At 38.3% G+C, this 25779-nt stretch overlaps 1 protein-coding gene across 3 annotated transcripts in view; it reads right to left on the reverse strand.

Moving 5' to 3' along the window:
- Positions 1–10744, reverse strand: part of DPP10 (dipeptidyl peptidase like 10) — a 737074-nt gene extending 726330 nt beyond the window's left edge. For 2 of the 3 annotated variants that reach the window (XM_060178018.1, XM_060178015.1), the window contains exon 1: positions 10487–10744. In XM_060178018.1, the coding sequence (XP_060034001.1) occupies positions 10487–10558 (72 nt within the window). In that variant the 5' untranslated portion in view covers positions 10559–10744. Of the gene's footprint in view, positions 1–10243; positions 10398–10486 lie in introns of those variants that run through there. The other variant, XM_060178016.1, reaches the window with a different exon arrangement.
- Between the last annotated feature and the right edge of the window lie 15035 nt (positions 10745–25779).

The following is a 25779-nucleotide window of genomic DNA, read 5'->3' on the forward strand; positions in this document are numbered from 1 at the left end:
TCAAACAGTAATCTATGTTTGTCTTTTAATATCTGTATTTTTTTATGAGACAGAACTGCAGAGGTCACAGTATAGCTTCAGAATATGCACTGCTGAGGACCAAAGTGGGCATCTGGTATACTTTAATTCTGCACTCTGCCCACTGAGTCTCCTTGGATCCTCAGGATGGCTTTGGAACCATGAGGATTCCATATGGCCTCCATGCTAACAGATAGGAGGAGTGCAATATTAAGTTGGGTCCAAGTAACAGAGAATCTTTTTTTTTTTTTTGCTTCCCGGGTTATTGCTGGGGCTTGGCTCAGGGCCAGCACTACAAATCCACTGCTCCTGGCAACCATTTTTTCCATTTTACTGGATAGGATAGAGAGAAACTGAGAAGGATGGGGTAGATAGAGGGGCAGGTGGTGGCGTACCTGGTTGAATGTACAAGTTATAACACACAAGGGCCAAGTTTCAAGCCCCCAGTTCCCACCTGCAGTGCTTCACAAGTCGTGAAGCAGGGCTCCAGTCATCTATTTCTTCCTCTCTATCTCCCCTTTCTCTCAATTTCTGTCTCTATACAATAAATAAAGATAATAATAAAAAATAGAATAAAAAGAGAGAGAGGGAGAAAGACAGACACCTGCAGACCTATTTCAACGCTTATGAAGTGGCCCTGCTGCAGGTGGGGAGCCAGGGCTTGAACCTGGGTCCTTAAGCTTAGTACTATGTGTGGCTAACCAGGTGCACCACCTCCAGGTCCCCAAAGAGAACATTTAAAGCAGTTATTACCAACATCTATGCATCTCAACATTCGGTTGAGTTTGATTTTATAAACTGACTTTGTGTGGCACAGCAACATAGTTCGTCTTCAATATTGTACAGCAACAGAAACGAATAAGTAGCACTCCTCATCAGTACCTCTTGGCAGGAAGCCTGTCTCCTTGCTAATCCTCACAAAAATCCTACAAGGTAGAGAACATCCTGCTTCCATATAAAGTATTAGATTCAAAGACAGACAGGGTAACTTCTTTATAATAGAAAGTAGAGTTTGAACTGAGTTTAAAAATAGAAATTCCCATCTCTTTTCACTATACAGAGCTCGGACTCAAAAATCCTCCTTATTTACTTTTTGAACATATAAAATATTTGCTACTAGAACTTTGCACTTTGACAACATCACAATGTCTGAAACAACCATTCCACTAAGAAATTCAGTGAATCACATACCTGTTGTGGGTAGTAACTCACAAAGCTCTAAAATCCACCCATAAGATTTCCATTATTCAGGCCTGAGGAGATAGCATAATAGTTATGCAAAAGACTTTCATATGTGAGGCTGTAAGCTCCCAGGTTCAGTCTCCAGAACTACCATAAGGCAGAGCTGAGTAGTGTTCTGGGTTTTGTTTAGTTTTGTTATCTTTTATTCTTTTTTCTCCTGTCTTTCTCTCTGTATGTCCCTCATTAAAAATAAAATAAATGCAATATATTAAAAAATATTTCCAATGTTCTAAGTGCATCTCTTTCTTAAGTAGACGACCATCTAATAACTAGCCCATCTGTACTGGACTGCTAGTTTAAACATTGAATATAAGATCCATCAGTGCCCACTCCTGCTCAGGAGAAAAGAATAGGTTTAAGAATCCAACTGTCTGCATGTATGGTAAGAGGTCCTGTCATTACCATTGTAACAGAGGATCTGAAAATTTACCTTCAGAATGAATTTACAGTTCTGGAGTGACTGCTAGTCATGGCATATTGGAAAAGATTCACATGTGGGTCTATACAGTTTTTACTGAGGTACCAAAAATGTAAGGACATCTGCTCTAGAAGCAATACATCACAAATGAGAAGCCAAGAAATGTCAAGTCAGTTTTTCCTACAGATTCAAAACTTTCAAGAAGACATTCTTTAAAGGCCATTCTGATTAACAGATGCTAAATAAGGCAGATGTGCTACCAAGCCACGATCAAAGGCTCTATAACAACAGCCAACTTGGTTAGCACAGTACTCAGGAAAAGTTCATCATAATCTAAAGGCCCCAAATCAAGGTCAGTTTCTTTCTTTCTTTTTTTTTTAAGTTCAGTTTCTGATTCGAATAAACAATGTGATTTTTGACAAGTCACTTCTTACTTTGATAATAAATAGCATTAAATCAAGCAATCAAGAGCCTTTCAAAATTACCATCCTTTATGTTTTTTTTTATGCCATTTTGAAGGAGAAATCAGGAAAAGCAAGGTAACTACAGATATCGCAGCAGTAGAGACATCATCAGAAAACCAATCTCAGGCAGAGACTATATCTCAGAAAAATAGAGAGGTAAAAGAAATGAGACTTGGATGTGGAGATGACACAGATGCAAATGAACACTAAGTGCTACTTTGGAACTTGCTCTTTCTATAAGTAGACACTGGGAGGAGCTAAGGCAGAAGAAATGACTCAACTATCACCAAGGCATCATGTCTGAGTGAACTTCATTTTAGTTTTTGTGAACCTCATTTTAAAACAACTATAATCATCAGCCTTCCTAGATGTGAACATGAGTGGATCTCTTCCATTTAACTCGATTCAATTCACACCCAATTAACATTATCAGTATAATTGTCAAGGAGCGGAATACACACAAACCCTAGGATCACAGAAAAGCCATAAACCTGATAAAGATGCTACACATAGTTTACAAATATATTCTATTTCTTCGTGAAGCAGGTCTGCAGGTGTCTATCTTTTTCTCCCCGTCTCTGTCTTCCCCTCTTCTCTCCATTTCTCTCTGTCCTATACAACGACAACAAAATCAATAACAACAACAATAATAATTACAACAATAAAACAAGGGCAACACAAGAGAATAAATAAATAAATATTTAATATATATATATTCTATTTCTTGGTACAGTGGAGCTTTTTCTTTTTTTTATCTTCCCTTTTGTTTTTTAGGACTGTGCCCTCACACAGTGCAATGTACAAGGTACCTTCCTATGCACTGATGAGGGGGGAGAGAGATGAGAAGAGAGAGAAAGAGAGAGAGAGAGAAAGAAAACAGCACCAGAGCTTCCTCTGGTACAGTACCTACGATGTGATTCCAAGGCTCATACTGAAACACACACACAAACACACACACACACACACACACACACACACACACACACACACACACACACACGGCAAGACATGCACCTTAACCATTGAGCAATCTCTCTGGCTCTGAGCATTTATTTTATACAGTAATCTGAAAATAAACAAATTAAACTTACAACCTTAAAATATTTGAAAGCTAGTGGAATGGCCTGTGGATTGTGGTGCAGTGGATAAAGCATGTGGACTCCTAAGCATGACGTTCTGGGCTTGAGTCCCAGCACTGCATATTCCAGAGTGATGGTCTCGTTCTCCCTCTACTCCTCTCTCTCTCCCACCCCCCTTCTCTCTTTCAGAAATTAATTCATTTTTTTAAACTTAGTAGAATAGATGAAAAGTGACAAATTCATATGCACTGAAATATGTAAATATATACTAGCCAGATGTTACCTATTTGAGAAATGTCACAAATTTCAGATTTTTTTCTTAATAAGTTATATATTGACCTCTACTTAAATGGTGTCATGATTATTAACTTCTGATTCTGTGCCTAAGAGAATTTTATTATGCAAATCTGTGAAAAATTTAAAACCCTGTTTATAAAATAAGACTTTTGAGTATTTTTTCAAAACAGGTGAAATTAAAAAAAAAAAAAGGTCATGTTAAAGCTGTAGTTAGAGGTAAAATCTGATTAATGAAATCATCAGTATCAGGGTTTTCACTTAAGATGTAAAGTAAGAAGTAAATCCATGTATCAACAACATGGAAAGTCATATTTCTGCACTGGATAAGCATGATAAATGCAACTTCAAGTGGTCTCTCTGATTCATTAGTTGAAAATAATTAATAAGAGACGCTGATATTAAAAGTTCTCAATTATTTAATTTAGATTTATCATATTTATGTTTTCAGAGCAAAGAATTTCAGTTGACATTTAAAAAATGAATCTTCATTTACATCTCTAAAGGAATGAGATAAAGATAATAAAATTATTTTTTCATTTCACTTTTCTTAATTTTTTTACTTGTAACCTGATACATGGGTGTCTATATTGACCTAAGACTATCAGTAAGTCTTAAAAATTACAATAATATTAAATTCAAACAATATATAACTTGGCTGATGAATATACATTTTGACTTGGCTCACCCAGATGGAAATCCAGTTTTGATCATGCATTTAAATAAATTTTTCTTAAATCTCAACTAAAGATGTTTTCTGTTCTGAAACACAAGTAATTCCATTGCCCCATTCTTTCCACTCTCTTTCCCTGATCCCTCTCCCATGACAGACATAGCAGAGAGTCCTTTAGCTAATGTGTAATAAATGGGAAGAATGTCTACTAAGCATGGCAGAGTATACAACTCAATTTGCTGGAGACTCTTTCTTCTAGTTAGGGAAAAAAATAAGCTCAGATTGGTTATTGCCAAAAGGTTTGTTGTGGGTCAGGTCAACACAAACTTTAAATAATCAATACTGGAAATAATACTGGAGATGATCAATACTGAGTTGCACAACTTCTCAAAGTGAAGCAAATACATCAGGGCAAAGACATTTCTAAATGCACACGAGAAGATGTTTATAAAGCTTATATTCCCTTCATTATTTACATGCCCTTTTTCAGACCTTTGACAGTTCTCCAGATGAAAAGAACTCCAAAGTTTACTAGTGGGCAGATATTTCTATTATATTGTTTCCGTAATATATGAACTTGATCATAACACACATTGAACTTTAGCACATAAAATACCAAGAAAGTGTGTGTATATTTAAACATTGCATAGAGATAACTTTAGAAGATATGTATGGAAAAGTCTTCTGATTTTCAGTCCAATATTGTAGCACTACAATATTAATGATACTTGATACATGTCTCCTAGAATCCTGATAGCTCCAATAATTTGCATTTTTTACTAAATGAACCCACATCTGAGGGTGTATAGCATAGAAAAATAAGTATGTTTCTTTACCTTTTATTTTTATTTATTTATTTATTTATTTATTTATTTTTACCAGAGCACTGCTTGGTTCTAGCTTTGGTGGTATTAAAGACTGAACCTGAGACCTTGTAGCCTGATAAAATAAGTGAGCACACCATTAAACCAGAAAAAGAAATAAAACAATATAAAATATATTTAACAGCTAATTCATTTGTCCATAAATAATAGCAAGTACTTAACGTCATCCTGGCTCCTTACAGAGTAGAACTATAAAGAAAATGAGTTTAGATAGAATGAAAGGAAAAATGGAAGAGGCCAGGTGGTGGTTGACCACACATGTTATTACAGTACACAAGGACCCAGGTTTAAGCCCCAGGTCTCCACCTGCAGAGGGAAGGTTTCACAAATGAACTGTGAAATAGTGCTGCTGGTGTCTCTCTTCTCTCTCCCTCCTTACCACCCGTTCTCGATTTCTGACCAATAATTAATAAAAAATTAATATTTTTTAAAAGCAGGAGTGTAAAACATATTTTGAAATTTGTATCTATGCCAATCAGGCCTTACACAGAAAAAACTCACTAATATATTATTTGTATTCATGGTAAGACTCATGTAATCAAATCAACATATATGCTAAGTAATTAAATAGTCTTAAAAATTAAAATAATCCAGCAATTGTAGGTGACTCAACAATCCTCTATTTTTCACTAGACTCCTGTGCCCAAGCTATGAAATCATCTGCCATGAGGCAAACATTAACCTAAAACTTTTACATACAATTCCATTTCATCTTCACTTTAAGCATATATATATATCACCAGCTCACTTCACAAGTAACATGCAGAAATAGTTATACCGCCCAATAAAATCCACTATTGACTGGTGAAGCTGGGATATGAAATTCAGCCTGTGGCTAACAACACCTAATTCATATACAACACTAGATAGATAGATAGATAGATACACATGGTTGATAGTACAAGAATTTTAGTGATGATCCCAACATTCTAATACTGTTTATGCTATAAGGCACACTGTTAACAAAATTGCAATATGCTTACCGGGACTAAAGCTTAAAACATTTTATAACCACAAATGATTCAAGGAACTCAATTTTAAATAGTGTTATTTTAATTCAGACTGGGAGACATTTGATTTTAGTGTTTTGTAATAAATATGTATTACAAATAAAATATACTTTGTCAGATACTGCAGCATTAATATTTAACAATGTAATATTCTTTATCTGTTTGATATGGCCTATTTCTCTTTAAAATGAGCAGTTGTTTTGTCCTTGAAATAAAGGTAGACAAGCAGCTGAGTAGGGAGAACTGTACAAATATAGGATGTCCTGTGGTATGTTCTCTACTAATAAACTCAGTAAATAAATGTCACATGTATGTGCATTCATTATACACCCCTACATGCAGTAAAAAATAAGGAAGACTAGAGAAAACACAATATTTCACAAGTCATCAAGACTCCTATATAACACCTACATACCACTAATTATATACTACATGCTATGAACACTTGGAAAAATAATAAACAGTCTTTTACTAACATTTTAGAGATGATTCTTAGGCACTATTTTCAAGGTTCTGCATTAAAAGCAAATTTTATAGACTAATGTATAGCACATCTATCTAGTAGTCTGGATACGTGGGAAATAATTTTTCTTTTGCAAATTTTCATGAGGTATACATTTGTAAACTAAAAAAAAACAAGTTTGATGAACCACAGCTGAAAGAAACATACTCATTTTTAATTTGCACACAGAAACATTCCAGATAATATTGTTTAAAAGCCAAGAGCATGTTTTATAGGCTTTACAGAAGGCATTTTCTGCTTGCCTGTTTTATCACAGTTTTGGTCATAAATCATTTCCTCAAAAGGCTGCTACAAGTTGAAGTGGAAGACACCAGCTGTTTTAAAGAAAAGTGCAATGAAGTAGTTGCTTACAAAAAAATAAATACAGTTTTTAGTTATATTGGAGAAGACAGTGTGTGGTTTTTCTTTTATTTGTTTAGCTTTTGCTTTTGTTTTTGGCATTTTGGTGCTGAGAGAATAGTTAAACATTTTAGGAACTAATTTTACTCATTGGATTCAGCAGAAGGTTGCCACCTGGTGGAAATAGGCACAAACACTAAAGCAGATCTGAATGGAAAAGTACATTCATTTAACAGACCTTGAAAGTCTCTACATTACCAAGGGCAAGTGATACATAGACACACACAAGTGTATTTAACTTCTTGTGTACTTTTTAGAACTACTGTCTTTCTGGTTCCTACTACTTCAATCAATAGAATGGATATTAACTTTGAGCAGGTTTATAAAATTCTTTACATTAGTAACTGAAGCTAAAAATGTCCCATCCCTTTTAATCTATTGTATACTTACATAAAACCAATCTTTTCAATTATTATGTATGGTGCTAACAGGAGTTTATCAAACTATGATGTGAAGAATTTAGGAGGTGGAACAGAGGGGGACTTCAGACTTCAATTAACTTATTTTATCTGAAAGGCCACAGGTGAAGATTAAGTCTCATCACACAGTTTAGCTGCTTGGTTGCTTTAATCCTCTGCATTCAAATCACTAAAATGGGAATAACAACAGGACCTACCTCAAAAAATTGCTTTGAAGAGCAAATAGAAAATAAAGTGATAGATTTTACCATATTAGCCTGAAATATTATATATTTGCACACTATAGTACATAGTAAGTGATAAAAAAAATTACCTACAACTATCACCTCAAAATTTTAGATCTTTCAATGTAAAATGAACGACATTAGTACCCATGTAAGACTACAGTAACAGATGAGATAAAACAGGGAAGCTAAGCTCTTTAAAGTGCCATAACAACCAAGTATAGAGAACTTAGAGTCATGTTCACCCCAAGGGAAAAAAGTCCATTGTCTTCAGTGTGCTCTAAGTGAGGATGGGTTCTTGGAATAAGCATCTTTTGAGAGCTCATAAAAAGCTCTACCAAGGAAGTTGAAAGCTCTTTCTAGCAATATTCAAAAGCTTGCCTTATTCAAAAACAACAAGCAGTAATTGATCGGTTAGAACATGTCTCCTATTTAACTACAGAAACTTCATATAGCTTCTCTTCGGATTTTCTCAAAAAAAAAAGTAGAAAAACCTTAAACAATGAACCTTGTCTACATGGTAGGTTTTATTAGCACTAGTCTAGCATGTTATAGCAATTTCTACATTGAGCTTGTAAAGACTAACACCGTCAGTAAAAACCTGGTAATCTTACCGTAAGTAGTTTTAAGCACTTCCAGCAACTTTTGATTATCTGTCCATCATTTCATAGGATAAGCTTTGGATAAAGATCATACTAATGAAGATGTATTTCTCAGAGGAGTGGCTGGAAACCCTTCAGTGTATATTTCAGCCCGATTTCTCTTCCCCCTTGCAAAATCAATTTTTATATGCATGCCACTGTATATATGCATGTCAATGACATTTAAAATCACATAAATGCTCAGAAATGTACTTTGAATAACTCAGTTAAGACAAGAGTTCTGCAAATGGCTACTCCCTGTATATGAAGGGACTATAAACAAAAATGAGCACTAGCAAAAAAACAAGGACATTTTGGCTTGTCTAGATCTCTTCATGTGGATTTTTACTTTTAGCTTTTTAGTTCTGACTAACAGATCTGTTGTGCACATTCAGCTTGCCTGCTACTTTCTTATACATTTCGTATGTGGCCTGCTCTGCTTCTCCGTGCCTTTTTCCACCACCACTGGACTGTTTGCAGCACCTTTAGTAACCAGCTGGTGTCACAGGTTAGTGAGTAAAAATTTCATGTGGGAATCTCATCTGACTAGTCATTCTGACTGGTAGCATCATTCCAAGAGCCATAGAGACTGTCAGCAGCTTGATAATGAAATTTAAGAGCATCAGCCTGAAAAGGATGCTGAAACCATGGTCCTCTCTTGAAATAATTTTTTTTTAATCTGGTAATCAGTTGCTAACTTGTAGGGTTGTGTTAGAGAAATCAGGGAAAAGGAAGAGACATATGAATATATATACATATATATGTGAATGAAGTGGTTAAAAGGTGGTCTAAGAGAACAGCTGTTTCCTTAAAACTGCAGTCTTCACTACAGGTAAACCAACATGGGGCTTGTAAGGCACCGAGTAATCCTCACCCACCACCTGTGTGAAACATATTTGAGGAAAAGACAGAGAAGGGAGAAAAGGAGAGAGCACAGTCAAGAGAAATGACCAAAACTGGAATACTGATAACAGCAGCAGTGGGATCTCTTCCTTTGCTTTACTGCCAGTCCTGGGCGATCTGGACAGCTTCTGTTCTCTAGTTCCTTGGTGCTTAGATTATGCAAAACTCAAGAGTCACTGTTGTATGCTAGCACCTAGCATCCCATTTACCTCACTTATATACATGAGTTGGGAATGTCTCTGCCACAGAAATGAGTTGAGGAGCCCCAACAATGTATTCGGAGCAGAGAGGGTTTCCTGTTCCCTGTGTCTGCTTCCTTACTTATCACTGACCTAAGTTTAGCTCTCTGGGGTGAGTCTCTGATGGAAAAAAGACAGCACCTTGAACTGACTAGTGACAACCTTCCTCCCCCTCCTCCCCAGGGCATTTCTGCGTTCCTTAATCCTACAACTTTGCAGAGAGAGACACACACAAAACTTCCAAGTTGCCTTAACCCAGGAGCCAAGACTACATGGTGATCCACCATCAGGCTATGCTACAGATGCCTACAATTCAAAACATACAGGAGGTGGTGTATGCAGAAAGACGAAAACGCGGTCGAAATGACCCTCAGCCAGCACAGGGCACCTCAACTGTGCAGACGCAACACATCAGGACTCATCGCTAATGCCAGGGATTCCCGGCTCCCCATAACAATTCATGCCTTCTTGCTCCCCAGGATCCCCTCCATTCAGCAGACCGTATATGCTTCCTCTATCCATCCCCCCCCCCCCCTTGAAGGTATCCGTCCCTGTCTCAAAAGAAAAAATAAATAAAGGGAGGCGGGGGCTCTGCTGGTATCTAAAGGTCACCTGCCTTTGCCCAGAGCTCATCTCACCTAAGTGAAGTCAACAAGAATCGAACCTTCCTAGCAGGCGTCTCTGGAGGCACAGCAATTCCTCCCTGGTGCACCGCTGGGAGCCCTGAGGTTGCCGTTTCTCAGCCTGGACACCTCTCTCTGCCCCCCTCCGCGCCCGCCCTCCAAAGCTCCCCGGGAACACCTCGGCGGTTACCTCTCTCCCCACTTCCCCGCGGCTCTCCACCTTGCGCATCCTCTCGCCCGGCCCCAGAGCAAACTCAAAGGCTCTAACTTCCTGCGGAGTCCATGGATGAGCAGCGCCCAGCCTGGAACTGGGGCGGCGGAGGAGGGTGGGGAGAGGGCGGAGTGGGAGCGAGCGGGGGAGGAGCGGCGGGGGCGGCGCGGGCTGGAGCCTCCCTGTGCTGGCGGGCGGACGCCCGGCCTCGGCCCCTCTCACCTGGTCGGCGGGCGACGCCTGGTTTGCTCGGGCCCCCGGGCCGGGCTGCTGCTCCGGCTTCATGGCTGTCATCGCCCGCGCTGCCGCTCACTTCCTCGCGAGCACTTCAGACTCGGGCACAGTCCCTTGGCCGCCTTGGCATGTCACAGGCGCCCGGGCGCTCTCCGAATTGGCACAAGGAGAAGCGGCGGCGGCGACCGGGTGGGGGCAGGGGAGCGAGAGGGAGGGCTGGCTGGCAGTGCCGGGCAGGCTCCCCCTTGCAGGATCCCTCCTCCCACGACTGCAGACCCCCCCCCAAGTCCCCACTGCCCCCGCCCCCAGCTCCCCGAAGCGTGCGAAGCCCGAGCAGACCAAGTGACAAGTTAGTGGCGCGGCGGCGAGCCGCTGACGAGCTCCACCTGCTCGCGCCCGAGCGCCGGCTCCGGGAGCCCGAGAAGCCCCGCTCGCATTCTGCTGCAGTCCGCGCCCCCCGCCAGTCCCGCGCCCCGAAGGCCCCCTGCGACCGCCCCGCTCAGCGCGCCAGGTGCAGCAGCCGCGCAGCGCGCTCCAGCCTCCCCGGAGCCTCCTCAGCGCAGGAGAGGGAGAGCCCGCCGCCACGCTCAGGCTCGCCACACGCGCGCCCCAGGCTGCGGGGCTCCTCGGCCCCTTCACCCCCTCTCGCCCCCCACCGGATAGGCTCCCGCTAAAACCCGGAGAGGAGAAGCGGAGCGCGCCCAAGCGGGAAAAAAAAAAAAAAAAAAAAAGCCCTCTGTGGCTTCAGTGTTACCACTGGGCATGCTCCATCAAGGCAGGAGGACCATGGGGAACTAGGGACCCAGAACCCCACTGGGGGACTGAGGGGGCTAGGTGACACCTGCCATGACCAGAGAGATAGTCCAAGATTTGAAGCCCTGGGCAGACACCCTTTTGCTTCCAACCTGTATCCTCCCCCTCCCCCCACCCGTGCGCACCGCCCCCAAAGGTTGTTAGTTAATATTAATTAATTGTAAAGGATGGATACAAGTAATAACACCCAGTGATAATCTGGCATTCTTAGTTCCTTTTTTCCCAGATACGTAAAAAAAAAGTACTTGAAATTTCAAATCATTTTTTGAGCTTTCCTGTTGTTCAACACCGCTCCCCTCCCACTCAAAAGTTTATTGAGCGCCAATCTTGTGCCAAACACACAGTTAAGTCCTGGAACGCATACAGACAAGAAAGAATAAACAGCAAGCCAAAAATCACCAGAATCCCCACCTGCAGGGAGTTTACATGGCAGTGTCAGTACTGAGAGTCTGAAAAAATAAATAAATAAATGAAAGAAAGAAAAGAAAAAAAAAAGAAATCATTCAGTCCTTGGAGCTCTCGGAAAGTTAAATTCATGTGGGTATAGCAACGTTTGCTAGTTTTGTTCAGATGCACAAGACATTTTTTCGATGGTAGAAAGGATCTGTTCAAAGCAGACAAGCTGCAAGACAGCCCGCAGATCTCAGGAACTAGCAGTTGGAGGTTACCCACCAAGGAAAAGGCAGGACGGAAATTTGATACCCAGATGTTATTGGAGTCAGCACAAAGATTTTTGAGGAGACTGCAGCTTAAGGGAAAGAGCGTATGGAAGGGCTGGAGCAGAGGATGGGGAGGAAAAAGCCTTGATTCTGTTTTTATTAGCTAAGGACTGGCACCTTCCATGGCTGAGTCGCCCCTACTATGAACTAGACTTCTTAGCCAAGGACATGCTATATTTTAAACAGTGCTATCCTACTAATTCCTAAAACATGAATCGTCACACTAGCCCTAAACATTAAATGCTTTTAGAAATTGTTCCTTTACCCCTTTTACACTGTTAGTGGGAATACAAATTGGAGATGCCCCAGTGGGACACAGTCTGGAGGTTCCTGGAAACATTAAAAATGGATCAATAGCATGACCCTTCAAATCTTCTTGAGGCATCTATCTACCCAAAGAACACAAACCCCTTATGCAAAAAGATTTATTCATACCCACATTCATGACAGTACTATTTGTAATAGCCAATATTTGGAAATAATGCAAGTATTCAACAATAGATGAATGGTTAAAGAAGTTGTGGTTGTGTACACAATGAAATACTAGGCAGTTGTGAGAGACAGCAAAGCATTCTCCATGGCTACAATGTGAATGGGACTGGAAAGAATCATGTTAAAGTCAGGAGGATAAATTCCAGGTGATCTCACAGATTGGATCTGAGAAAGGAAACAAAGGACAATACAATGGGGGGGGGGGGTCCTCAATGGACTATGGTCAATTGCAGCAGATTTAAGGACTCACATGGAAGAAATTACTGAAAGGGCATTGTAGATTTAGGTCAGCCATCCTGATGGCTTTGGTAGAAGGTGAAATGTACTGGTACCTATTGTGTTAAAATGTGGTAATGTGTCTTTGTTATAACAATGATCTTCTGCAAATCAACATTCCTTCAATAAAGCAACTAAAAATTTTAAAAAATTAGCTCCTTTAAAATGTTTATAATAAAATCAGTGATAATCAGATTTTATTAGAGAATAAAACTATAATGGCTTTATCCTTTGAAAATCACTATTAAATCCGTTTTAAAAAACTTGGGTAGTCAAGTGCATGATATGAAGGCACTGTAAATAGTGTATCTGCCCTGCTTCTTTCAACTTTTTAAATGTTTTTTAATTATCTTTAGTTATTTATTGGATAGAGGCATCCAGAAATTGAGAGGAATGCAGAGATAGAAAGGGACTGAGAGACAGAGAGACACCTGCCACACTTTCTCATCACTTGCAAAGCTTTCTCCTTCAGGTGGGGACAAGGGGCTTGAGCCCTGGTCCTTGTGCACAGTAGTGTATGCACTCAACCAGGTGTGCCACCACCCAGCCCTGCACTGCAGGATTTTCCATTTCATTTTCGTAAAGAATATACTAAAATATCCAAGAAAAAAATAACTTAAAATTTAATGGCAAATATTCTGAAGTTCAGTTTTATATGCATTCTGATTATAGGTAACATTGAAAAACCATAAAATATCAACTTTTTATAAAACATGTATACATTTTTTTAAATAATCAGGTAGATACACTCATAGTGGAGTATAGATGAAAGGAAGTAAACTAGATGAAATGTCTGGTCATTGGCAGCCTTTACCTGTACTGATGTACTGATGGAGTACATCAGGTTATGGAGATATGAGACAGAGTGAAGTTATTGATGTCCTCCCTCTCTCTACTCTTTTACCTGGTAAGTTAAGAAGTTTCTACTAGGGTGTAGGCCAATAGTGCAGAGTGTTAAGCACACATGGCACAAAGTGCAAGGACAGGCATAAGGATGCCATTTCAAGCCCCTGGCTCCCCTCCTTTAGGTGTCTATCTTTCTCTCCCCCTCTCTGTCCTCCCCTCCTCTCTCCATTTCTCTCTGTCCTATCCAACAACAATGACATCAATAACAACAACAATAATAACCACAACAAGAACGATTTAAAAAACTCTAGGGCAACAAAAGGAAAAAAAAAAAAAGCCTCCAGGAGCAGTGGATTTGTGGTGCAGGCACCAAACCCCAGTGATAACCCTGGAGGCAAAAAAAAAAATGTTTAAACTAGATAACAATATTTTCTCTAAATTTGTGTGACTACATACTGACCTTACAAGTCAAAAGAATATCATCTGAATGTTGTACTTAGTCTATGCTTAAAAATAGTGGAAGAGGTCATTGTTTAGAGAAGCAACACTTGACAAAGAATCCTTATTTCACAAAACTTCCAGTGTTCTCCAGTTACACAGAGTGGGTAGCAGTAATTCCTGTCTGAAATTCTTTTTAAATTCAGACAATTGCAAGATGTAGCAAAGCGGATAAAGCACTAGACTCTCAAACATGAGATCCCTAGTTCAATCCCCAGCATCGCAATAACCCTGGTGTCAGGAAAACAGAAAGAAAGAAGGGGTGGGGGTGGAGAGGTCAGTGGCATCAGGTTAAGTGCAAGGACCCATAAAAGAATCCTTGTTCAATCCCCCTGGGGTTCACCTCACAAGTGGTGAAGCAGGTCTGCAGGTCTCTCTCTCTCCCTTTCTCCATCCCCCCTCCATTTATCTCCCCTCCCCTCTCAGTTTCTTTCTATCCTACCCAATAAGAGAAAAATGACCACCAGGAGCTGTGGATTTGTAGTGTGCACAGAAAAGAAGAGAAAAAAAAATAAACAAAAAATTACTCAACAAAAAGAAAGAAGGGAAGGAAGGGAGAGAAGGAATGGAAAAAAGAAAGAGGAAAAAGTATTTGAACATCTATAGTTAACATGGATTGTTTCAGAAACATTTAGGTCATGTGTACTATATCTAATCTTCATACTAAGGAGGAGACCCAGAATAAAGAGCTGAATTAAAAAAAAAAAAAAAGCAACTGAATTTTACTCTAACAGTTACTAACAAATAAGGCTTATTTCAACTCTGTAATATTAGAGAAAGACAAATGTTCCTTGAGGTCTTCCAAAGCAAGGCAGCCATTACTGATAAACTCTGGTTTCTGATAAATCAGATAAGTAACTCTGTAAGCAGCTAGTTGCCTAAAACTTCTTACTCATTTTTCCTTCTTTCTTATTCCTGAGGTAAATCTACAGTGTCAAGTACAGGCCATCTTGATGGGGATTTCCCCAGCATTAGCCAGTCCCTCTATTGAGTGTCAGTAATGAGCACAACATCAGGAAGACAGAGTTCATGAGCTATGCCTTCAGAGACCTGGCCTGAAATGTGCCCAATTAGCTTTTTGCAGATCAAGAAATAGCTTTAGTTCACATCTCCTGCTATCATTTGGTGTCGATTTATAAATCACCCCAGCTCACCTCAATTGGCTTCTTGAATTCCCCAAAGTGCATACCATGTCTTTGGGCAGAAAACCAATATGCTGATCAACCCTCAGAAACAAGCCATATTTTAGAAGCTCTAACCAGGAAAATATCACACACACAGAAAAAAACTAAATAAGCAAAGGCTTACATATTGAAGAGCTAACAATGTACACTACTCACACTGTTCTGAGTTTCTTTCTGGAATTAATTGAACTAATTTTATTTGTCAGTCTCTGCCTATCACAGGAACAGTCCTGTTGTAAAAATTCATGGCCCAATTATGATCTCTGGTGGAAGCAGGCAGAGTTGCAATATCCTGAGAGCCATCTTTTTGCTGCTTACTAGAGACCTGAAGTTACTGACAAAATGTTCATTTATTCTGAGTTCCAAATCTGCAGTCTTTTTGGTTATTACGTTTATACTTCTCACATTTTCCCATTTGTCTGACAGTCCTTTCATGACATACAGAAGGGCATTAGGAGGGGAAAAGCACATATTCTTCTATGTAACATTTTTCATATGTATAGCTGAATTGTAATTTGTTATTAAGATCATAGAAACTTTACCTGTTATCATTATTTTTCACCTGCTAGTGTTTGTCAGAACAAAGCACAGTGTGTTTAGTTATCATCCATCACATAGTTATAAATTATTACTGTGTTTTTTTGTGATGAGATGTCTTAAGATCTAATCTATTGGGATTAGGAGATTGCTCACTGGGTAGGGTGCTAGTCTTATCATGCATGATGCCCAGCCCCAAACCCTAGTACCACATGGGATTTCCATAGTACTGGTAGAGCAGTCTTTCTCCCTTTCTCTGTTTCTCACTATCACTCCCTGTCAGTCTTTCCCTCTGTCTGAAATGAAAAGTACAGCAAAATTAATTGACCTGGGAGCAATGGAATCACACATGAGTGAGACCCTGGTGCTTAAAACAAATCTACTCTTTCAGCATTTTCACAAATATATGGTGTGTTACTGTTATCTGTTATCACTATGCTGAACATTACTTTCCATAACTTACTTATTTCCTTTTGAGCATCACTGTCCATTGTGTTCACCAGTCTGGCAAAGATTAATCTGTTCTTTATGTCTCTGAGTTTTGTTTTGTTTGTTTTTTTATTCCAATATATGAGAGCATATAGTATCTATCTTTCTGATTTTTCTCACTGAGGTTACTCTCAAGATCATTTGTAATGTCATAAATCACAGAGTTTGCTTCATTTATGGCAGTTATATAAGTGTGTGTGTGTGTGTGTGTGTGTGTGTGTGTTCAGTATTCATTTAAGTTGTCCTCATGTCGTGACTACTATATTTTTGCAACAGAACTACACATTAACAAAAGATTTGTTTATTTTGTTAGATAGAGAAAAAGGTCAAAACCACACTGATCTCTGGTATATAGTGTTGCTTGTGACTCAAGTCCTATGCTCTAGTGCTGAACCACCCATGAACTACTATTACTACTGCTACTTATTATTATTGTTGTTATTATTATATTAAGTGTTATTATCATTCTTATATTATTATTATTATTATTATTATTACCACCTCCAGGATTATTACTGGGGCTCAGTGCTGCATCACAAATCCACTGCTCCTGGAGGTCACTTTTACATTTTGTTATTGTTGTTGCTATTATTGTCACTGCTGCTACTGTTGTTGGATAGGACAGAGAGAAATGGAGAGAGGAGGGGAGACAGAAAGGGGGAGAGAAAGACAGACACTTGCATACCTGCTTTACTGCTTGTAAAGCGACCGCTTTACAAGTGGGGAGCCAGGGGCTTGAACTAGGATCCTTAAACCAGTCCTTGCACTTCACGCAGGTGCGCTACATGTGCGCTTAACCAGGTGAGCTACATCCTGGCCCCTAATCTATAAATTCTCAATAGGAATGGAGCTCTTGGGAACTCTAGTATAGTTTGTTTGTAAGCATGAAGCTTTTTTTTAAAAAAATGTTTTCTTTTTTTTTTTATTTCAGAAAGGAGACATTAAGAAAACCATAGAATAAGAGGGGTACAGTTCCACAATTCCCACAAGCAAGAAGCTTTAAGTAAGGTTTGTATCAATCTCCTTAAATTGAGGGAATCTTGGTGAAAATTTATGTTGAAAAAATTATTTTCATCTCCTTTCAAAAATTATCCCTACCCACATCTACTATGACTCTGTGTGTGTGTGTGTGTGTGTGTGTGTGTGTGTGTGTGTGTGTGTGTGTGTGTGTTAGAGTCATCCAGGGAAACTAAACTATCTTTTCTATGTCGCTCTGCCTTTGTTGTCTTTGAATATGCTCCTTTCTTTTTTTGACATATAACAGTTATATAATATTTATATTTTTGTGACTTACTTATGTTGGCAATTGATAAGGGCTCATCAGATATTGTTTATTTCAAAGACACTAAGTAAAAGTCAGATAAACTTGGAATTTTCCATTTAATATAAAAAGATACTATGCTTTATAAAATATTGAACTTTCATTTTTGAGAACTCAGAGGGGAAAATGAATGAAGATAAGCTGTAATGTCAACATCACTGATAAATTATTCTATGTACCTCCTGATACATAAAGCTCATACCTATTTTGAGGGAGAAGAAATAATTCTGGGTAAATTTACAAGAAAATGTTGAAATTGAGTAAGATGTTTCATTTTATCTGAAATTATACCTTAAACGTATATGATACCAACATTATTTCAAGATCAGTAGAATATTCTAGGATTGTTTCCAATATTAAAGCATAGTTAGTTTTATATCCTATGCACACATTTTAAATAAATTTGTTTGTTTGATCACCTAATTTTTAGACCACACATTCAGAGGTTAAGACAATCTGATGTTCAGTGCAATACCCAAGTACTAGCAGAGAGGGAAAATAAAGTAAGAGAAGGACTATCACTTAAAATAGCAGAAGAAAATTAGGGAAAGAAGAACAAACAGACTTATGCAACTCAGTAAGATTTTTTTATTAAAAGCATATGATTGAATAGTAATCAGGGGTGCCAAGTGGTGGTACACTTGGTTGAGGACACATCTAACAGTGAACAAGGCCACAGTTCAAGCCCCTGATCCCTGCCTACAAGAGGGAAACTTCACAAGCAGTGAAGCAGTGTTACAGGTCTTCCTCTCTCTGTGTATGTGTATATGTGATATATGTATATTATCCCCTTTTCTGTTGATTTCTCTTTTTTGGTATCCAATAAATAAATAAACAAACAAATAAGTTATTTTAAAAGTCAATATTCAATATGAAGGCTTCAAAAATAATAAGTAATACTGTGCTGGTCATATTTCCTTTAAAAGACAAGGTTATATTGGGTGTGTGATCTACAGTTATGACAGCATGGTTTTAGCCTAGATGAACAGCTAGACATGGAAACTAAAATCACAACACTTGTAGCAAATCTAGACAGCAAGGTATCTCTATCAATTCCTCAAAAAAAAAAAAAAAAAAAAACAAAGTCACACAGCCTGGGTGTCTTTCATATCTCTGTAGGAGAACATAAAGGGAAGCAGTAAAATAAATGCAGACCTCACAACCCCACCAACACTGATTATTTTATGGAACTAGACCGCTGGTAACCAAGTCGTATGTGAGAGGAAACATTTCCTTATAAATAAATTATTCAAGGCAATGTATAGATAGGCTTAAAATTAATATTATGAAGTTGAAATCTCTAGCAAAATAATATAGGAAGACCAAGCTACCTGTTGTCTTGCCATAGACATCAAAACAAAATCTCAGCTAAGGGTCATGCTGTTCATTTGCATGCAAAACAAAGAGTTTACAAAATGAAGCCATTAGTACACAATTAGCAACTCTGTCCCAGGGCAAACTCAAGAAAGATAAGTAGCCCAAACTGGTCAGTTGATAAACTTTAAGGGAAAGAAAGGAATTCAGTAGGCAGTAGAGGAAGGAATTACAAACTGTTTAAAAGTGGAGTTAAAAGGAGCTTGGTGGATTGCCCTGTAATTAGAACCTTGGGCTTAAATGCAGGAGATCCTATTCATTTGAAAAAATTGATGACAGTTTGAAAACAGATGACAGCTCCCTAGTGGAGGTCTGGGGACATTTTCAGGGCCAAGAGTCATTTTGGGCATTTCTTATGTCATTTGTAGGCCATGCTATATTATAAGCTGTGAGAGATGGTAGGCCCTTCAAAGACCAGCGTTCTTAGATAACGAACACTAATTCAGTTTAAAGAAAAGAGTAAATAAAAAAAAAAAAAGAGGGATTGTGAGAGATGGTTAGGTCTTCTCTTCAAAAGAACATTAATACAACTGTTTAGTACAAAAATTACTTTTATAAATTGTTATCTATGACCACCTGTGGCCAGTAGTTTTGTATTCTTTAGGTCAGCTCCCTGCAGTGCTTGCCAATCCTCCAGCAGAGGCCCTCAGACTCTCTTCCTCCTTTCCTTATTTAGGCAATGGGGAGACTGTGAGCTCTGAAGCCCAGCCCAGGGTGGAGGAGACAGTTCTGCTTCAGGTATAAAAGATGGGAGAAGGGTGAAGGGGGCACGCTGCTGCCTGGCGGCCACTGTTGGCAGCACACCGTTTTGCAAAAGAATAAATGCCTCGCTTCAACTCCTTATTTATGCCTTGATAAGTCATTTTAATTGGACGTCATTTACAACATCAACTTAACAATCAGAACTTAATGCTGCTATAGAAAAAAGGTAGACTTATCGAATTTTGAGGACCAGATATTCCCCATCTCTGTGCTAGCTCCTTAGGATTCAAGTTTAAGTGATAAGGAAGGAAGAAACAGAAATGACTACAATAAAATCAAGAGAGTGATTACTCAAGGCAACAGATTTTTCACTGAGTAGAGCAACTCCCCCTCTACATTCCATCTCCAGCACCTCAAATGTGAATGCCACAGCTCAGGATAAACTCAAATGTAAGGGTGTCTCTTACTCTCTATTTGCCTACTTTTCTATTTTTCTTTATCTGTCTGTCTGTCTATCAATCACCTATCATCTATCTATCAATCGATCTATCATCTATCTATCTATCTATCTATCTATCTATCATCTTTATCTTTCACCTCTGACTCTCTCTCTGAAGAAAAAAACTCAACCAGGAGTGGTGAGATTGCACAATCCTGAAACTCCAGTAATGCTACAGCAGTTATTTTTTTGGAAAGCGAGCCAAGGAAGAGAGCAGCTAGCAATGTTATATCCTTTCACCTGGATGATGCTTAAAATGTTTTGTCTTGGGGCCGGGTGGTGGCGCATCTGGTTAAGTGCAACTGTTATAGTATGCAAGGACTCCTACCTGCAGGGGAGAAGCTTCACGAGTGGTGAAGCAGTGTTGCAGGTGTCTCTGTATCTCTCTCCCTTTCTATCACCCCCTTCCCTCTCAATTTCTGGCTCTCTCTATCTAATAAATGCAAAAAATTAAAAAAATATTTTGTCTTATAATCTATGTGGTATTCTATATGTTTTATTTTTAAAACAAGCAATTTTTAGTGTGTGGTAGAGTTCTTGGCTCTTAGTAAACACTTGCAGCAAGAAAGTGTTTTTATAATTAGAGATTATAAAATAAAAGAAGGGAATACTTTTATAACAATTCCCACCAAATTTTTTTGTTTGTTTGTTGATAATTGATACTATAACTCCAGTTCTCAGGGTAAAGCTTTCCCTGCGATGCATATGCAGCTATAAAGTCGCCCTTACCTTCCCAATATATGTTTCCGGCATTGAAAAATGGAATGCTAACCTTGTTTACACGCTTAGAATTCCTTAGAGTTAGCAGACATCCAGATAGGCAGTTTGTAAGGAGAAAGGTACTTTTGTGTCTCAGTTGAGATTCTAATAACAAGGGTATTAATCCATGTGCATATTGTGGGATACTGTATCAACTTAGCCTGTATTCAGCACCATGGAGAAAAGTGTAGATGGAAGTCTATTCACATATGTGTCATAAGGCAATGAGTCCCAGTCCAACACCACTCTTACACTGATTGCAGAACTTCGCAGAGGTAGAAAACAACTAATGCCTTTCGATGTAAGGTTTGTGATTTGGGGTGACTATGCCTCTTGTCTTCTCCAAATCAAGCAGATATAAAAGTTTACAGTTCTCAGTCTGCAGATTTTACTGAAGTTGAATTTTAATTAATACTAAAAGGAGGCATCTTCTTCACTTGTATCTCAGCTTCTTCTCATGGCACCTGCCGTGGCACTGTCTCTGTTCATATTGCCTAATTTTAGTAGGATGAGCCTGAGTTGTCCACTAGTCATCCCCTTCACATGCGTATACTTGCCACCAAAAATATTACAATTAACTTCAATTCCTCATAGAAAGCATTCTAGCCCACTTCAGTGGAAAGTGATTTCCTCTGTTTTCCATTCTTACAACTTAATTTCTATATCATGCACTTGTCACATACCATTTATTTCCTTTTACCATTAGCTACTGTACTAGCATTCTTGCATTCTTTCTACTCTGTAGCTCTATTGAATCCATTCTTAGTCTCAAAAATTTCCTGTGAATAATAATAATGACAAAAGTAATAATAAGTCATGTTTATTCACTGTTTAATGTAAATCAGATAATGTATCTTCAATACAATAACTTTACAAGAAAGATACTATCATACTGTACCTCCATTTGGAGACACTTAAACCAAGGCTTAAAAGATGGCTCCACACCTATTTGGAGGCATAAAAGTATTTGAACACAGATAATCCTGCTTGCAGATATTATTAATATTGTATTATCATAGCTCAAAAGTCACAGTAAGTGGGTGTCTGTCTAGCATAATTTCTATGATTTTTATTTTCTCTGGGCTAGAATTCATGTGTGTGCACATACACACAGAGATATATGTCAAATAAAATGACAATAAATCAGCAGTATGTAGATAAATATTTCATAGTACTATAAGAGTTTTGTATGGTCACTGTCCAATTTGTGTGTTACGGATAACATACAATTTGTCAAATTTATTATATATGTTTGTTATATATAATATAGTTTATTATATACTGTATGTATAAATTATTCAATAGAATTTGTTTTATCCTGACATCAAAATTATATGTTCTACATGTTGCTTATCAGTTTCCTTTAATAACCTCTATTCAGATATATTATTTTAAAAACTGTATCTACATGAGGGGACACATTTTAAAATATGCAGTCAAATATTTACATTAATAATAGGAAATTTTGATAGTTACCTTCAAATATAAGCATGGGAAAATATTTCACAATATTCTCTAATCAATGGACACAGTGAACCATGTACTTAAAATGATTTCTCACTCTTCTATTATACTTTATTTTTATATAAATAATGGTGCATTTATAAATATGTTCCAATTGCATGAAGTAATGTATCAATAAAACATCAAAACTTCCATGTATAATTTCAGTAATCTTAGTATGGCTGTGTAGTAGTAGTTCCTGATTCTGACTATGCCTAAAAATCACCTCCTTTAGATCTCCATTGTGAGAATGTGGATGCAACTGAGAGGTGTGTACAAAAATCAGAATATTTTACCCACATACTTTAAAAATATTTTATGTTTCATTCATCTATAATTTGCAGGACAGATACAGAGAAAAATTGAGAGGAAAGTAGAAGGAGAGAGACACCTGTATGTAGCACTTCTTTGCCACTCATGAGGCAATCAACTGCAGGTGTAAATTGGCTTTGAACCCAGGACCTTCCACAGGGTAACATGTGCTCAACCAAGTGTGCCACCGCATGGTTCCTTTGTCAACATTCTGTTGGTTTTGAAGTAATAACAGTTTCAACATTTACTCTTTGAAAAATGAAAATTTAAAAATTAGCCCCCACAACCACAGACATCTACTAGATGGAGAGAAGAGAGGCTCTTCAACAAATCGTGCTAGGAAAGTGGGTTGAAACATTCAGAGAAGTGAAATTAAACCACTAAATTTCACCACACACAAAAAAGTAAATTCAAAATGGATCAAGGACTTGGATGTTAGATGAGAAACTATCAAATACTTACAAGAAAATATTGGCAGAACTCTTTTTCCATCTAAATTTTATAGGCATTTCCAGTGATACAAATCCAATTACAAGAAAAACTGAAACAAAAATAAGCCAGTGGGACTACATCAAGTTGAAAAGCTACTACATGCAAAAGAAACCATCACCCAAACAAAGAGACTCCTTACAGACTGGGAGAAGATCTTTATATGCTATATATCAGACAAGAGGCTAATAACCAAAATATATAAAGAGCTCACCAACCTCAGCAGCAACAACAACTACAACAAAAATGATCCCATTCAAAAATGGAGGAAAATATGAATAAAATATTCACTAAAGATTGTTACATTAATTTTAAAAGTTTACAGAATGAAAGATCTCTACATGCCATACATCAGACAAAAGGCTTATAAAATATATCAAGTTCTTACTAAAAACAGAAACAATTTTTGCTTTTCCCAATCAACTATAAAAAGCAATGAAAACTCACCAAAATACAACCAGGATTTCTTCAGAAACCTACCAAGCCAGAGGTGAGTCCAGACACGTGTGGTTAGTGAACAGAAAAGGGATGAAGGAATGATTCTCAGAACTCAAAAGGTTGTATTCAGTGAAAGCTGGCGCCAAATTGGAAGTTACCCAGTAGAGCACATGCCTATGACAGGAAAATAGATCTGGATGTTTAACCTATGAAAATCAGGAGAAAGAAAATTATTGAGCTTCCCACAAGAACCCATAGTGTTAAAAAAAAAAAACTGGGTGAAATTAGAACCCTCTAACTGGCCGAGATTCTCACAGCCAGCTAGAAAAATAAATCTCATGTCCACTGTCTCCACTGTTATTCAACATAGTTTTGAGATCCTTGCCACCAAAATCATTCAAGAAAGAGATTTCAAAGGAATATGGATTGGAAACGAATAAATCAAAATATCACTATTTGCATATCTATATACAAACAAGGAATCAGAGGAAAGGGAAATAAGAGACTTGATCCCATTTTAAAATCGAGCTCAAAAAGGTAAAATGCCTTGGGGTGAATCTCACAAAGGAGATGAAGGACACAAAAACTATAGGACATTGCTCAAAGAAATAGAAAAATATACACAGAAATGGGAGAACATTCCTTGATCTTGTATTGGAAATATAAACATTATTAAAATGGATATTCTAAGGGGGTCGGGCAGTAGCACAGAGGGTCAAGCGCAAGGACTGGCATAGGGTTCAAGCCCTTGGCTCCCTACCTACAGGGGTGGGGGGTCACTTTATAAGCAGTGAAGCAGGTCTGCAGGTGTCTATCTTTCTCTCCCCCTCTCTGTCTTCCCCATCTCTCTCGATTTCTCTCTGTTCTATCCAACAATAATGACAACAATAATAACAATGATAAACAACAAACAATGATAAACAACAAGGGCAACAAAAGGAAAAAATGGCCTCCAGGAGCAGTGGATTCCTAGTGCAGGCACTGAGCCCCAGCAATAACCCTGGAGACAAAAAAAAAAAAAGTCATTCTACCAAAAGCAATATACAATTTCAATGCAATCCCTATCAAAATTACAATGGTAAATTTTAAGCAAATTGAACAATGTGTCCAAAAATGTGTGTGAAATCACAAAAGGTAACAAATTGTCAAATATGTCTGAGAAAAAAAGAAAACTCCCAAACTTCAATTTATACTATAAAGTAATAGTAATCAAAATAGCACAGTAGTGGAATAAAAATGGACACTTGGACACTTGGATCAGGGGAGCAGAAATGAAAGCTTAAAAACGAGCCTATATCGGTCCTAAGCTGAATATGGGCCCCACATCAAATTGATGGGGCTTATAGTCAACGATATTTATATACCTTTCCCATATTTGGGAGCTACTCTCTTCCCTGATCCAGCTTTTTGGTCCTTTTACCAGCCATGACATCATCTTCCCAGACAATAATATGTATCCACCTGCATATCAGATGTCAGGCTCTGGAAAAAATAAAAAAACTAGTAGAGTCATGGGCTCTTTGGAATATAACTGAAATAGGAATATTATCTACAAAACGGAGACCCCCAAAATCTTCATCTAAACTATTCCAGATTTTACGTTCATGACTAGTCAACAATTTTTTTGGCTCTATATGTTAACTCTTTTTTCAGGCACCATGTTCCAGATAATAACATGATGCCAACTGGACTTCCCTGGGCAGATGACCCCATCAATGTGTCCTGAAGCCCTGCTACCCCAGAGCCCTGACCACTAGGGAAAGAGAGAGACAGGCTGGGAGTATGGATCGACTTGTCAACACCCATGTTCAGAAGGGAAGCAATTATAGAAGCCATACCTTCCACCTTCTGCATCCCATAATGACACTGACTCCAAACTCCCAGAGGGATAAGAATAGGAAAGCTATCAGAGGATGGGATGGGATATAGAGGTCTGGTGGTGGGAATTGTGTGAAGTTGTACCCCTCTTATCCTATGGTTTTGTCAATATTTCCTTCTATAAATAAAAAAATTAAAAGAAACTGGAAGTA

This window comes from Erinaceus europaeus, chromosome 18 (assembly GCF_950295315.1).
Source record: "Erinaceus europaeus chromosome 18, mEriEur2.1, whole genome shotgun sequence".
NCBI classification, from domain to species: domain Eukaryota; kingdom Metazoa; phylum Chordata; class Mammalia; order Eulipotyphla; family Erinaceidae; genus Erinaceus; species Erinaceus europaeus.